We start from the raw sequence: 16,607 nt of genomic DNA on the forward strand, positions 1-16,607 counted from the left end.
TACTGCTTTTTTGAACTTTCTATTCATCAAAGAATTTTTGAGGGGAAAAAATCATCACAGTTTCCACAAAAACATTAAGCAGCACAACTGTTTTTAATTCTTGAGCAGCAAATCAGCATATTAATGATTAATGATATTAAGAATCGTGTGACACTGAAGACTGTAAATTCAGCTTCGCCATCACAGGAATAAATTACATTTTAAAATATATTAATATTGAAAATAATTATTTTAGATTGTAATAATATTTCACAATATTACTGTTTTTAATGTTTGTTTTTTTTTATCCTTGGTGAGCATAAGAGACTTTTCAGCAGCGGTGTGTATATGTACTTAAATAACGATTTTGGAGTGTTTTGTTTAGATCAAGTTAAATTAAAAACTATGTGTGAGAATTTTGAGCAGCCTACAAATTCCCATCTGGACGCCATCAGTGGTTTCGAATTTTAGGATGCCTGTCACATCCGGTGTGAGACCTTCATAAGTTTGATCCATATGTTAAAGGAATGCACAGATAAACCAGATCACAAAAGGGTTACTCAGTGAGTCTTTATTATATTCCACTACTAGAGTCTGAGCTCTAGTATACATTCATTGTATGTCTAATTCCACTCTAAATCTAGTGTGTTCAGCAGCATGTTGCTTATCGAGGGCTGATCAGCTGCACTGCATAGAAAGGTTGCGAAGAAACATGCTTGATCTTTTAGAAAGCAGGTTGTCAGAGATCAACTGAGCCCACGAGACAAACCTATGAAAGGTTTAGCCTCAGCGTTCCTCCTCACATTACGATGTTACTGTATTTCCATCCCTCAAGACTACCGTCTTGCATGATAGGTCTAGAATGAGGTGGAACATCACAACTCAGGCAACCCCTAAAGATTTGCCTTGCCACTGTATAATGTCTTACAGTGCATTTCATTTATGACAGTTTTTTGATGGCTGTAGTTTGCTACTGGCGTAATAATCTGAGATACCTAGCGGCCCGACTATGGAAGGGTCCCACAGTGATGTTTGTGTGGTGTGACGGCTCTCACTCCAGCAGAAGTCTCCTCAGCTCCTGCGGGCAGGTGACCGGGAGGGCACAGGCGAAGTTCTCACACACATACGCGGTGGCTTTGCCGTCCTGCGGAACCAGGGTGGAGAGAATAGGCAGCTTCTGATTAAGGAAATCCTCTGTGTTACCATCTGCCAACATCAGGACCTGAAAAAGAGAAAGAGGGAGGATAAAGAGGGGGAAGGGAAGAGAAACATAGAGAGAGAAAGCCATAACTGTCATTGTGATGTCAGTTAGGTGGGAGTGGGAGAGTCATACTTTTACTCTAATGTAAAATTTATGACTCAAAGGGCTTCATATGCTTTCTTGGCTAGTAATAACCCACAATAAAGTACAGGGCAGGGCGATTATAGTGACAGCCCCATCAATGGTTCATTTCTACAGTTTGTTTAAATCTGGCCTCTCTATTTTCTTGGGGGTTCCAGCAACCCAGAGTCAGCAACTTCTATGGGATGAGATAACCATGACCTGTCCTTGGTTACATTCACACCTTTAACTCATCATCAGCATATAAAATATCTTATTTCATACCCCTTCAACTACTAACACAATTTTTACACCCCTGCATGTTGCAGTCAGTGACCACTTAATAAACTCAGAAACCCAGAGCATTGTATGACGCCATTTTAGTGCCATGTTAAAATTAAAAATGTAATCCAAGTTTGACAATGAAATCATGTTTGTAATTATCTGAAAATTCTGCAGAAATGAAGTCATAATGTTACAAGAATAAAGCTGTAATGTTTTGAAAGTCATAATGTTTTGAGAAGTATGTTGTAATGTTACAAAAAGAGTGAATGAAGTCATAGAACTAGGAGATTAAAAGTGTGTAAATAAAGTATGATGAATTGTTTTGAGACGGGGAAAGATTTTTTAGAATAAAGTGTGTTAGTAATTTTATTTTTATTTTTAAATAAAGTCAACGTTTTAAAAATACAGTCGTGAATAAAGTAAAGAATTTTGAGGGGGAAATAATGTAAAAAAAATAAAGTTTGTTAGTAATGTTTTGAAAATAAGTCAATTTTCTGAGATTGAAGTTGTAAGGTTTTGAGAATACCATCATACTATAAGAATAAGGGAGATGAAAGGCGTGCGAATAAAGTCTAAAAAAATATTTTGAGAGAAAACACCGTTTTCAAAAATTTGCGTTTTCAGGGACCAAAAACGCCGTTGTCATGTAAACGAACGGCCAAAACGAATAAAAAGTTTTAGGTTTTTAGGTGAAAACGGTGTTGTGTAAACAGCCCCTTAGAATTAAATTGTAAGGTTTTAAGATTACAGTTATAATTTTACAATAATAATGTCTTGAAATTAAAATAATACAGGCATGTGAATAAAGTATAAAGAAATATTTTTAGAGGAAAAAATAAAATAAAAAAATCGCAATATTATGAGAAAAGTTATAATTATTATCACAACAGGAATAGGAACAGAACCTTCATCAAACCAAGAAATGGATGTGAAGGATTTATGTAAATCATATAGGATTTAACTGAACAAATGTCTTTAATCTAATAATGCAACAAATATATTTTGTTAATTTGGAATGTAATCTCAAAATGTTAATACTTTAATTTCGTAATGTTAAATCACAAGATTATTCTAAAAAAAAAAGAACTAAAAAGCTATGTGCAATAAAGCTTGTGTCTTAATAATTCAATTCTATTGATCCATGCAGACTGTAGCATCCCACCCCTCCCGCTCCTTCGGATCTGAAATAACTCAATCAGGGCCATGTCCAGTCAGGGGGGATGACTGGCAGCAGCAGGGGAGGACATTGTGGTAGCTACACTAGATTCTTCCTCCTTTAACCGAACAATACCACAGCAGGATGGTAGACAGCAAAGAGAGAAAGGCAAGAGGCTGAGCTGCCCACTGGCCAAGAGTTACCAAAGGGGAAAGGATGAAAGAGTAAATCTACTTTTCCTCAGCGAGACGATTTTACTGCCAAGCCTAAAGCTCTGTGAGATCCAAGAGGAGGGAACGGGAAAGGACTTGTGAATGTGACAGAGGTTAAATCGTAGGACAGCTCTCGAGGCTCAGTTTAGACCCAGCTTTTTGGAAGATATTCAGGTGTACCAAGAGGCAGACATTCTCTCTGCTTTCTGGTCTTGACACACTCGGTGTGATTTTTGACAAGCATGGTTAACAACTCAACTCTGCGAAACCTGTCCCTGGACTTCTAAGCACAATATATTGTTACTGTCTGTTTGCGAGGATCTTGCCTTTATTGCATCTCAAGGGGCCGAGACAATTCCGCATCATTACTTTCCCGCTAGCAGGTTGGCAAGGCTTTCTGTCATATTTGTCGTGACCTCACGCGGGGCTGTCTCCAGACTGACTCAAAGAACTGTGACAGTCCACTGAGGCAACATATAAAAAATGACAAGTAGACACAACATGGACTGAAAAGATGCATGGGGCCTGGGGTTAAGGAAAGGCTGGACTTTCTCGCAGTTCATTCGCGAAGTTCGTGGTAACCACCCTTAATAATTCTCAGTGTAAAACCACAACAACATATTAGTGCCACATTAAAATCGAATATACGATTTAGAGAATAATCTCATAATAGGCATTTTACAAGAATAAAGTCTCAGAATATAAGGTCTTTAATCTCCTAATTTTACAACTTTATTCTCAATATCTTACATATTTCTATGAGATACTAAAAAAGCTGTCATTTCTGGAAGCTTGTTTCCGCCACAAAATAAAACATTTTAAAAGATAATTACGACTTTTTATTTCACAATTGCAAGTTTACATCTCGCAATTCTGACTTTATTTCTCAGAATTGCGAGATATAAAGTCAGAATTGCGTGAAATAAAGTCGCAATTGCGTGTTATAAAGTCAGAATTGCGAGATATAAAGTCAGAATTGCGTGAAATAGTCGCAATTGCGTGTTATAAAGTCAGAATTGCGAGATATAAAGTCAGAATTGCGAGATATAAAGTCAGAATTGCGTGTTATAAAGTCAGAATTGCGTGTTATAAAGTCAGAATTGCGAGATATAAAGTCAGAATTGCGTGAAATAAAGTCGCAATTGCGTGTTATAAAGTCAGAATTGCGAGATATAAAGTCAGAATTGCGTGTTATAAAGTCAGAATTGCGTGTTATAAAGTCAGAATTCTGACTTTTTTTCTCGCAATTGCGAGTTTATATCTCGCAATTCTGACATCTTTTCTCAGAATTGAGATATAAACTCACAATTGTGAGATATAAAGTCCAATTCTAAGGAAAAAAAGACACTTTTTTTTTTTACCTCAGAATAGTTTATATCTCACAATTCTGACTTTATAACACGCAATTGCGACTTTATATCGTGCAATTGCGACTTTATTTCTCAGAATTGCTCACAATTCTGACTTCCTATCTCGCAATTGTGAGAAAAAAAGTCACAATTCTGACTTGATATATTGCAACTGTGAGAAAAAAAGTCAGAATTGTGAAATAAAAAGTCAATTATTATTATTTATTTATTATTCATTGGCGGAAACAAGCTTCCATAGTCATTGGTTCTCAATGTATCATGGAGGAATTAAATAAAGCTAAGAGAGGTCTAATAAATAACATTCTATAGAGTGCCATGCCATCGTCCTGAAGTCAATGTTTTTTTTTAATGTTTTTTTGGTTAAATGCTTGAAATAAGTTGTATGGATATTTTCAGGTTTTATAGTGTGACATTAAATACATCAGTAAAACCCCTGTGATTTTTTAAAGCTTTTACTTGTCTTGAAAAAGGAAGTTGATAACAAGTGGCTGAATGGGACTACAGAGGTTATCGGGACATTAAATGTCATCATGGTGAACAGGTAATCTCATCTACTCACTAGTCCACTTTTTCAGCCTCATTGTGTTTATAATCATGCTCTTGCAAACTATTCGAACTCAAACTTTCAGGGAAAATGTTTTTTTAAACAAAGATTGAAAGAGTTTTTGAAAGCTTAATGGTGGTGACATTGAAGTCATGCGACCGTGGTGTAGTTTGTTTATAGCCTACATTTTTATCCTTTTACTTCTGTCAATTATATATTTAGGCTTTAAAATTCATTAAAATTCTGTTCATTTGTGAAGATTATAATAATCAACAATTGGAATAAGAATCATAAACTTTTGTTGGTCACAGAGCTTATTTTCTGCAATAAATTAAAAGTCAATGGACAAATCATACTGGCTTTTTGTCGAACCAGGGTGATGCTAACTTCTGGGTTAGGTTTTTGTCTAAAAATGCATCATCGCTGCAGCGCTCTATACAGAGATTGCACTATCAAAAATGTAGGAAGTGGTTTCCAGAAAACTCAGAATAAGTTCACTACCTTGGATTTCCAACTTAAAGGGTTAGTTCACCCAAAAATGAAAATTCTGTCAGTAACTCACCCTCATGTTGTTCCAACCCCATAAGACTTTCGTTCATCTTCGGAACACAAATCAAGATATTTTATATTATTTCTCGCATGCGTCGTGGCGCTCTCGTGAACTCACGTCAGAGGCCCACATGGAAGAAAATGAATATTTGAATAAAGTCGTTATTTATATTTTAATCACTTGGACTATTTTTGCGATGTCTTTACTAACTTTTCTGGGCCGGCAGATGCAATTACCTAGCAGCCTATGAAGGAATGAGACAGCTCTCAGATTTCATCAAAAATATCTTAATTTGTGTTCCGAAGATGAACGAAAGTCTTACGGGGTTAGAACAACATGAGGGTGAGTAATTATTGACAGAATTTTCATTTTTGGGTGAACTAAACCCTTTCAAGTCTGCATGAAATCGAAATTGCAATTTTCAATTATTCACTATTGTGATTTATATCTATGTGAAATGGCTTCTCGGACAAGGAAAAATATAGGACGGGATTTGATTTTGACCGTCAGGAATTGATTGGATCTTTGTCTTAAAAGAGTTTAGTGAATTTAAAGGCTGGAATATACTACTATTGTACGCATTTTTGCCCCGATTTGCAGCCTGGACAAGTCGACACAAGTTGGTGAAAGTCAGAGCTTATCTGTAGATTTTGGGCAGTCGAAGTTGACCGTTTTCACACAAAATTACATGATGGGCAGACTCAAATCTAGCTTCAGACTGTGATTACTTCCATGTTTGATATTTTGAGACAATTGTAAAACACATATTGTTTTCATGTTTGTGTATGTTTGTGGGTGAGTTTTTGTGTTCAATCTGTTACGATTTTGAGTTGTGCAATGTATTCCAGTGTTGACTGGTTCACCTTTTCCTCATTTCACTTCTACTGCTCCTGTATATATTATATACTCTGATGTAGTACTCTTTTAGATGTATTGCACATACTCTGCCAGCAATTCTGAACATTGTTATTTATCTTGTTTCCAAATCTCTTGTCTGAGCCCCTATTTTAGCCCATAGTCTCACAGATTAGTGTATTTGTCTATCTCTAACTACTGGCTCTACTGGTGTTGTTTGCATTACATCTCAGCTTCTGTGTTTTGTGCTTTTGCTACACATGAATCCATCTCCTACTCCTCTGTTTTCTGATTCACAAATTCCCATGAGCTAAGCCATGATTCCATCCCAGCTACCATGCACTGATATCCTTCTTCTAGACTGTCAGCTCCTACCTACTCTCACCTAAACACACACGAAATCAGCCACAAACACTCACACACACAAACAGTTGATTAGTCTGGGGAATTTCATCAGCTTCTTCTCCTGGCAGGATGGAGCCTCTCTGGAGAGCTTGAGGCTGTCAGCGCGCACAAGTGGAGCACACAGCCATTAGTCATTTAATTATCTGCCGTAAGTTTATTTCTTGGTTGGAGAGGAATGGAGCATCATGACCTCATTGATTCCCCTGTCTTCATCTACACCCCTCAAAGGTAAAGGCCACTGTACAGAATAAGTATGTGCAGTGCAAGGCATTGTCAGTGGTGCTGTGACATATTAAATGATAAATCATCAATGGGAGTTTTTCATATTTTGATTAAACATAAATTGTCATTTAATGTTGGGACTGATCAGCTGAAATATAAAATTCATTAGATGAAAGTGCCTAGATCTAAACACTTTGCTCCAGATAATTACAGCATTATCTGAATAGAAAATAATATTTTTGTCCAAACAAAGACAAAATAAAAAATACAAATGTGTAAAAGAAAATACAGGTGGACAGGATGAAATTAATGAATAAAAAAAAAAAAAAAATGTATTAATTAAAAAAAAAAACTGGTGTTAAGAAAATGTAAAAACAAAATTGAGGGTAAAACAGTTTTTAATTAGTAAAACTTTATAAAAAAAATGTAATCTTGAGAAAATTTTGGATATTTTCATAAAAAAAAAATGTAAAACAAAAATAACACTGGTGTGGAAGAGATAAAAAAAAGAACTTTTAAACCATTAAACTTTAAAAAATGAAATTGCAATTTTTTTAATATATTTCTGTCAAAAAAATGCAAAAACAAGTAATAAAAACTCGGTGAGTGTTTTAGCGCAATTTTCTCACCTCATGGGATCACAACACTAAGAGATAGTAAATCTTTTCCTGGATTTTTTTTGTGCGTTCCCGAGATTAGACCTTCCTTAAAGTGTAAGTTGCAGGTTAAATTTTTCACGAAGATAATGCAATGTGTTTATTAAACATAAAGATAAGAACCGCCCACCATTGTTTTTTATACCAAAATGCTGATATAATATGAAAAGTTGGCACTTTTAACAGTGGTTTTAACCGCTCCCGCTCCCTTACACTAGATGGGGCGTGACGTCACAAGAGGAACTCACTAGTAGAGTTACCGGCATAGTCATAGCTATAGATGCCTTACATAACTTCAGAAAAGTTGGTTGTATGTTTTATTTGATAAAAAAATTATGGATAAAATAACTCAATTGTAAACATGCTCGTGTGTGCTGACTTCAAGGGGACCGTGATCCTGCCTGAAATGAGAATAAGCTATTCGCAAAACAAACGGGTTCAGGCACGTCAGATCAGCCGGTCGCAGGTCGAGCTGTTCCACTAAACTCCTAAACGCGTTCACCTCACGGCAGCGCACACACTCTCCACTGCTGATAGCCCACACACACACAGTGATGGGGACATCCATCTCTCTTTTTCTTTTCTGACAATAAACATCGCAAATTAAATCGTGAGAAATTGATAACGCGTGGATTGAGGAAGGGTATTACAAGAAGTTTGAGGCGGCGATGAGACTAGCGATTGCGCCTGACGTGCATCTCTAACATGCAGCTCTGATTTGGACTGACTTACTGTAAGTAAATAATGTCTTCAGTCGTTGTCCCTCCTTGCTATTCCGGCAATATTTTGAAAAGACTTGCTTGTTCCGTTGTATTATCCGGGTTAAGTTTGCACCAGGCTAGACTTGCTCTAACGTAGCTTACGTTACTCACCGGGACACCTGGCTAACCCTCCACTCATTCTCCTCACACCAAGCATTAATAACTCTTTGAGTGCCATGGCTCCCCTCTCTCACGCCTGACCGGTTAAAAATTGTAGGGCTGTGGTCCATAAAGAATTTGATGGTTTCCCACATCTTCAGTCGTTCTCCAAATAGCCATAATACAGTAGGAATCTAGCAGAGTATGGGTTGCGAGTTCCTCTTGTGACGTCATCACCCAGTAACTGAAAAAACACGCTACCTTTGAAGAAACCCTAATAAATGTTATTTTAACGCATTTTAATACAGAAATAATTAAATATATACATATAGAGCACTTTAATTTACACATTAATTGGCTGTGGTGGTTAACCTGCAACTTACACTTTAACATAATGCCGAAAACCCGAAGTCTCTAGGTGGTCTGGTTGAGGAGTAGATAGAAGTGCAAGATTGGTGCGCACAGACGCACAGAACAGAAATCATGAGTTAACAAGCGCAATTTCCGGGGGAAAATTGCGCAAAAAAAAAGATTATCTATATATATACAGTATACAGTGAGGAAAATAAGTATTTGAACACGCTGCTATTTTGCAAGTTCTCCCACTTGGAAATCATGGAGGGGTCTGAAATTGTCATCGTAGGTGCATGTCCACTGTGAGAGACATAATAAAAAATAAAAAAAAATCCAGAAATCACAATATATGATTTTTTAACTAGTTATTTGTATGATACAGCTGCAAATAAGGTTAATCAGAGGGCTCTGCTCATTGCTCTGGTTACCATGGCAGTACGAGCGGAAACCATAGGCGGAAACCAGGGACAACGCGGATATGACGACATTGACTGCGACAAAACGGAAATAAAGAAACGTGCCGTGTCTAAAAATTTAATTAAAATTTCTCCTGGTGCGAAAGTTGTTGGAAACAGTCGGGATAATGTAAGTACACAACTAAAAAAAATATATAACGTAGATATAGTGATTTTTGCTAATTTTAAAGCAAAAAAGTTACATATTGTGCCTTTAAATTTAGATATGCACCAATTCTAAATTTCTCCACTGATACCGATAGCCGATTATTCAGAATGATATCTGATGATGCCTTTACTGATAGTTTGATTTTCTTAAGGTAAAAAATCTCTCCCAAGTAATGCTGTAAACTATAAGGAAAAAAAAAGGGGGGGGGGGATCCATCAACTGTTTGGTTATGACATTCTTCAAAATATCATATTTTGTGTTCAGTAGAAGAAAGAAATTCATACAGGTTTGAAACAACTTGAGGGTGAGTAAATTATGACAGAATTTTCATTTTTAAGTGAACTGTCCCTTTAACTTCGACAGCCTATTTCAACACGAAAGATTTTGTTCACACATACAGTATGAGTTACAGTCTGACACATTTTTCCGCCCCTTTTTGATTGACAGGATATAATCGACCCTGATCATATGGTGTTTTTAAACAATCGGCCGTTGGCCAATAACTAAAAAAATAATAATAATTGCTTTTATCGTCCAATACCGATTATTGGCCAATACATCGGTGCATCCCTAATTAAAATAGAGTAAAATATCTTTTTAGTCAGAATTAATGAATATGGCATGTTGAAACTGTGATAAAACACTGGTGGACAGGACCACAGCCCATAAACAAACAAACTGTGCTTTTAGAAAAATCTGTAAAAAGTGTGGACAATAAGACCTCCTCCCTTACAACCACATTCAACAGATCAAAAAGCAATGCGACAAGGATTTCCAGCATGGCCACAACTCAAAGTGAAAAAAGGGTGAAAAGGGCAACCACCTAAGCAGAGAACATTTTCTTCTTTTCCATTTCATCTGATCTAGCGCATGACCTCTGCAGACTCTGCTTCTCTGGTCTGAGTGCTCATGATCGTATGGAGGACTTAATGATGTTAAGGGTTGACTATTCCTGCAAGGCTGATGTATAGGTCGGGTCTACGCATACATCAAGATCAACTCACAAGATGGCCAAAGCATCTCTAACCCTGACCTTGTCTAGATCCCAGTTGGGCAATACGTAGGGCAAGCATGAATCAGATTGCATCATTTAAAACAAACAAACAAATAAAAAGCCTAAGCTAGCTAAAAATGAAGAACATTAGCTTGTCCGTCTGAAGCCCATTTCCTATTAAGCACTCAGATCTCTCTTGGGTTGCTCATTAAAGCTTGTCAGGGATTCATCCGGTGGCAAAGAAACTCTAAAGTGACAATTTCCCATGAGGTGGAGTACCTGCGGAAATACTCTCATAAGGAGGATGAAAGACTTGCAAGGTATTTTAATTGACTGACTGTAGTGTTAGGCTAAAAGTCTCTCTCTCTGAGGTTTATTGAGGGTGCTTTCAGGTCATCGAATCATTAAGTTCTCAACTAAGTTCAGGAAAGTAACAGGAAATGGAAGTATCTTGCATGGTGGGCAATAATATTATACAATTCTCTTCAGAATGGCCACATGTGTATATTATAAAGCCTTTCACCAAGCACTTTCAGTAAAAAGATTTGATTTGGAAAACGATATCCAAAAAGTGATTTTCCTCTCTACTGTTAGAGGAAGTATGGTATCAAATGAATTTGATTTCAATTATTTCTAAAAGCTTTTTGCAGACTTTTCACTCCCATTACCTGCTTCAGAGCATCTCAAAACATTCTGAGGAAATTAGACAGACAAAAGTAGAAGCATTTTTTGTTTTTTTTATGCTGATTAACACAGACAAAGACCTTGTTTAATCTGAGTGCAGTTGATTTAAAGAAGATGGATAAAGACACAGCAACTTGTCATCCCTTCAGGGTCTATCTGTCTCATGGTCGGCCACATCTAAGGCTATTTTATAGGCTGACGTTGTCTGGTGTGTGAGTGTGTTAAATGCAGAGAGCTAGTGACATTTGACAGCTGCTGAAATGCTGAGCCACATGGTCTTATATCAGGACAAAAAAATGAAAATAATAATAATTCCTGAACACAGTCCCAAGTTGTGAGTTGAGGTTGCACAGCCTGTTATTTCCAAATAGTCATAATATCCAATGAGATTTTGAAATCAATCTTTCATTGTTTCCTTTGTTTCAGTTTGGAGTAAAAAAAAGCTCAATTACATTACTTTCAGCAACAATATCCAATAATGCTTTAGTACAAGGGTTTTCAGTCGTTTCATATCCAGAACCCCAAAATATGATTTTAAAATTTATTCTAAAAATGTATATATATTATATATTTTCATATAAGATCCAATAATGCTGTAAGCACTTTTGCCAAGCCCACGAGCTCCGCAGCAGACTTCTACCTGACAAAGCAGCATTACGTCACAAAAATGTGGGCTTGGAGGACGATTGCAAGGGCTTAAGGTTCCATTTGGGACAGAGCCATTCTACTAATATCACATCACTGTTTGTATCACTCCACTTGTTTTTGCTGGATCTATACTGGCAGCATTTCTCACAGCGAGCGTCAATGGCAGACGAGCAAACCCACTATAATTTCACAAATAGCACTGTTTAATAGTACTTTTAAGAATGTAGTTGTTTAGACCTCAACTACGCAATTTATATACAGTGCTATGCATAAGTTTAGACACCCATGCTAAAGTTGACTAAAAAGAGGAATAAAAAATCATCTTTTGGAAATTGAACTTAATGCCTTAATTAAAAAAATTAGGAAAAATCCAACCTTTAAGGACACCAATTTTCTTTGTGAATGAATAATGTATCATAAATAAATAAATGTTCTTCCTTAAAATACAGGGTGTATAAGTTTGGACACCCCTATGTTAAATTCCCATAGAGGCAGGCAGATTTTTATTTTTAAAGGCCAGTTACTTCATGGAGCCAGGATACTATGCATCCTGATAAAGTTCCCTTGGCCTTTGGAATTAAAATAGCCCCACATCATCACATAGCCTTCACCATACCTAGAGATTGGAATGGAGTACTTTCCATAAGATCATCTCTCAATGCAAATCAAACCAGCTATTAGGCTAACTGAAATAAAACCATGCCAATCTCTAGGTATGGTGAAGGCTATGTGATGATGTGGGGCTATTTTAATTCCAGAGGCCAAGGGAACTTTATCAGGATGCATAGTATCCTGGATCCATGAAGTAACTGGCCTTTAAAAATAAAAATCTGCCTGCCTCTATGGGAATTTAACATAGGGGTGTCCAAACTTATGCACCCTGTATTTTAAGGAAGAACATTTATTTATTTACGATACATTATTCATTCACAAAGAAAATTGGTGTCCTTAAAGGTTGGATTTTTCCTAATTTTTTAAATTAAGGCATTAAGTTCAGTTTCCAAAAGATGATTTTTTATTTTTATCTCATGATTTCTGACCATTCTTTAGAAAGCAGAATGAAACAATAATAAATAAAAGAGATATTACAAGCTAAACTTACCAAGTATTACTTTAAGGAACTGTTTCTAAACACAAAATCTGTGTGACAGATTGTGGCGCGTGCGTGGGTGTATTTTAGCATCTCCCCTGAAGAAGAAGATGCAGAGTTAGATTGTTCATTAGACATGAGTGATGATGATGATGTGTGACCTGACTTTTGGAATATGAGACAGGAGATTAGCTGACATTAATTATGATTATAAAGACAAGGCAAAGAGAAATCACAGACTCTCAATCTCTTTCTGAAAATCAGAATTGTGAAGTTCATCTCATTAATGCTTAGGAACAATACTGCTTTTTTAAAACAATGTGCTGGTAATGTGTGTAACTGCTTCTACAACATGAATCACAGAGTTTTCTAAGATCTACTATAATTCTCCATTGCGTTGTTTTTGAGTTTCTAAGGCCTTTTTAAGACTTTGCTTTGTACTCCTTCGTTCTCGCTGAGTTACCTCGGGACCTCTCTGGCTGTTGTCATGTCTCAGCAGCCTTGTTAGCGATTCAGGACCATTTGTCTCAGTAATCAGACGAAGTCGAGAACTCTTCTCGGTCCAAAGGGCCATGCTCTACTGTACTGCCGAAATCCCATCTCAGATGAACACTAGAAATATTAGCACTTAAATGGTTCCAGTCTCCTCTGTACTTAAAGAAATTATTGTATGAAAACCACAACCCCGGGATTATAGTTATAATTAAATGAACTTTTACACGAACAAACGTTTTCTTTGTTGGGCAACAGTACACCTGGACAGCGTTAATATGGATGGACTAAATTGATCTCAGAACAGACTGAGTACAAGGAAATCATATGACTGTAGTGAGCAGCTGGTTGCCATCATCAGGGATATGGAGTGGCTGTTCTAATGCCTCGTATTTTACTGTAACAAGCCCCACGAGGATTCGCACCCGTACCACCTTTATAATCAACACAGGTTTTGGCCTAATTAAAGTATGGATAAATTTATTCCAACAATTTTTAATCATGCCTACAGATCGCAACGGCTGGGATTAATTGATTTTGAAGAGTGTTGAATTCAAGAGTCCTCTAGCAAATTTGAATGAAATAAGCAAGAACAGATGAGACTGCAAAAGCAGGAGATTCTTATACAGTGCATTCCCCACAATTAAACCCTGTGCCCCAAAATGAAGGAACAGATGATGCAATAATTGGATTTAAATTAAAAAAGATTTTCTAGTCTGCTTGGCTAATGTATCGTGAAAAATGCATTTTTTGCTACAGTCCTTCCAACACACTCTCGAGCCTCTCTATGTCTGTGTTCATAAACCTTTAATATACTTTGCACCAAATGCTCAATGATGTTGAACATTCCATTATCACATTGAAGGCACAGCGAGAGCCGATCAGAGGATACCTAATACTTACAGTGGAACGGGAATAATTCATTTTGTCTAACTCAGTAAAGCGTGTAGTAAGGTCTCGGGTCACTAACAGCGAATTAGTTGTGTCTCTCAGATCACTGCAGGGTTCATAAGCCAATGTTCATAAGCCAAATCAGTTTACATAGACTAGCATCAGCCATTAAAAATACCAGAGTTGTGCACCAAGAACGAAAAAATAAATATGCCATTTAAATTAAATTTCAATCCAATTCTTGAAATTGCTACCTCAATTAAAATTTAAGAACTGAATGGCAAGTCCATGGGGGAGTTGACAGAGGGAGAAGCCAGGTAGGAGACGACGGAGGGAGGAGCCAGGGAGCGACTCAAACCAGTGCCAGGATGAAGGCCCATGGAAGAACTGATGGAGGGAGGAGCCAGGTGGGAACCATGGTGGAGACAGAGTGACGAGGCATCCTCGGGGATGACAGACTAAGGTGGAGCTGAGGGTGCATAGAGCCAAAGTGGAGCTGATGGGTTGACAGGCCGAGGTGGAGTCCATGGCTTGCAGGCCTGAGGTGGAGCTGATGGGTTGACAGGCCGAGGTGGAGTCCATGGCTTGCAGGCCTGAGGTGGAGCTAAGGGATCAACACACCAAGGCAGAGATGGAGACTTGGATGCGATGAAGGAGACTTGGAGATGGCTGACAAAGAAGACTTGGAGCTGACCAACGAAAGAGATTTGGAGCTGGGTGGGACCAGCGGCGGAGACAGGGCTTGAAAATGGGCTGGTTTCAGGGAATCCAGAAGTTCACATGAGAAGTAACAGACTTCAGGGCTGGGAGAAATTGCTCCACTGATACCCCTTTTCCACCAACAAGAACCAGGTGCTGGTTCGGAGCTAGAGCTAGTGCCGGTTCGGAGTTGGTTCGACTGACGAGCCTCCAAAGAACCGGTTTGCTTTTCCACAGGCTAAAAGAGCCAGCACAGAGCCAGGTCTTACGTCACAGCTACGTCTCATTTTTCCCAGCAACGTAAACACAAACACATCATCAACAATGGTGGACGTTGCTTTGCTTAGGGCTGTCACGATGTTAGATTTTTCACACCACGGTTATTGTGGCCAAAAGAATTCACGATATCGATATATCGCGATATCTATAGAATCTATAGGAGGGGGAGGGGGGGATGGGTAGTTATCAGTCAAATTAATTTTTACTTTGTTTATATAGTTTTTCTTTTTTACCCAACAAACATCAGGATACTGATAAACACAAGGCACATGCATTTTTACTTCTTGCGTTCTCAATCTATGGCAAATTTTTGTGAAGGAAGACAAGCATGTGAAGTTTATCTAGTTTCAAACTGAAGCCAAACACTGTCTGAAGGTTTCCTGAAGAACTGAAAAGCTCTTAAACCTGTTGTTGCACTGGCACCAGTAAAGTCATGCAGATAGCAGATTTGAATAAAAAAATCAAGTGCAAATACAAATAGGCTACAAAAATAATATGAGTAAAGAAAATGGGGTTCCTTATTTTAATAATCACCCCTTATTAAATATATGAACACAGAAACCCCCTGTTAACAGTTAATGTCACGTTTCCCATTCCATGATGACTAGTAAAATAATAGCCGCGTCGCGTCTATGACAACTCGAGGTTCATCGCACACCGGACACGCACTTTCTCAGTTTATGGCCAGCAATATCATTATGTTTAAGGACATTATGGAATTGAGAGAATGTCTGTACTATGTTACGATTATACTGTACAATTAAATACAATAGTTGCTGAGTCTGTCATCTCAACACTTTTTTTCTGCGCTCTGTGTCGCGGCAGGATTTTGAACAAGGTCCTGAGCCGTTGCTGGGCGCCGCGGACAGACGCCGAATAGAACCGCGCTTTGCTTCTCGTCCGGTGTGTGTACACTCATACAGAATGTGTTCGTATTTTAAAAAGACGTGGCGCTGCGCTTCTCATCCGGTGTGCGACCACCTTTAAGGTGCTGTTTTCTTTGAAGCCGAAGAACTCTGTTCTACTGGCGAGCTTTCTTTTTTCGGGTGTGGACAGAGTGTTTCACTCTAGCTGCGCGGGCGCGGATGAGCGCTGCGTCTAGAAAACGCCAATATCGCCAATACCGGTATATTGTATTGCTCTAAATTAACACGATGTCGATATTTCATGCTTTGAATATCACGATTATCGTCAATACCGGTATATTGCGACACCCCTAGCTTTGCTATTGATGTTCATGGCTTTGCGGACCTACATCGGCATCCAAACACGGCGGATCCAACGTGTGCGTGCGGCTCGCCATTATTTGTACAGACGGAGATTACAAGCGAGAGTAACGGTATGTACATAACATTTATTTTTAATAATAAAAATTATTTTCGTCCGCGAAGCCCCGTCTAACTTACTCTGGACTTTTGAAGAGGACCAAAGTGCAAG

At 37.9% G+C, this 16,607-nt stretch overlaps 1 protein-coding gene across 1 annotated transcript in view; it reads right to left on the reverse strand.

Annotated features, from left to right (window-relative positions):
• Window positions 1–524: 524 nt before the first annotated feature.
• spata20 (spermatogenesis associated 20) overlaps window positions 525–16,607 on the reverse strand; it is a 58,951-nt gene continuing 42,868 nt past the window's right edge. Inside the window, exon 16 of the mRNA XM_081393440.1 lies at window positions 525–1,201. Within this exon, the coding sequence (XP_081249566.1) occupies window positions 1,031–1,201 (171 nt within the window). The 3' untranslated portion in view covers window positions 525–1,030. The remainder of the gene's footprint in view (window positions 1,202–16,607) is intronic.

The sequence above is a fragment of the Scardinius erythrophthalmus genome, assembly GCF_964197995.2.
Source record: "Scardinius erythrophthalmus genome assembly, chromosome: 18".
NCBI classification, from domain to species: Eukaryota; Metazoa; Chordata; class Actinopteri; order Cypriniformes; family Leuciscidae; genus Scardinius; species Scardinius erythrophthalmus.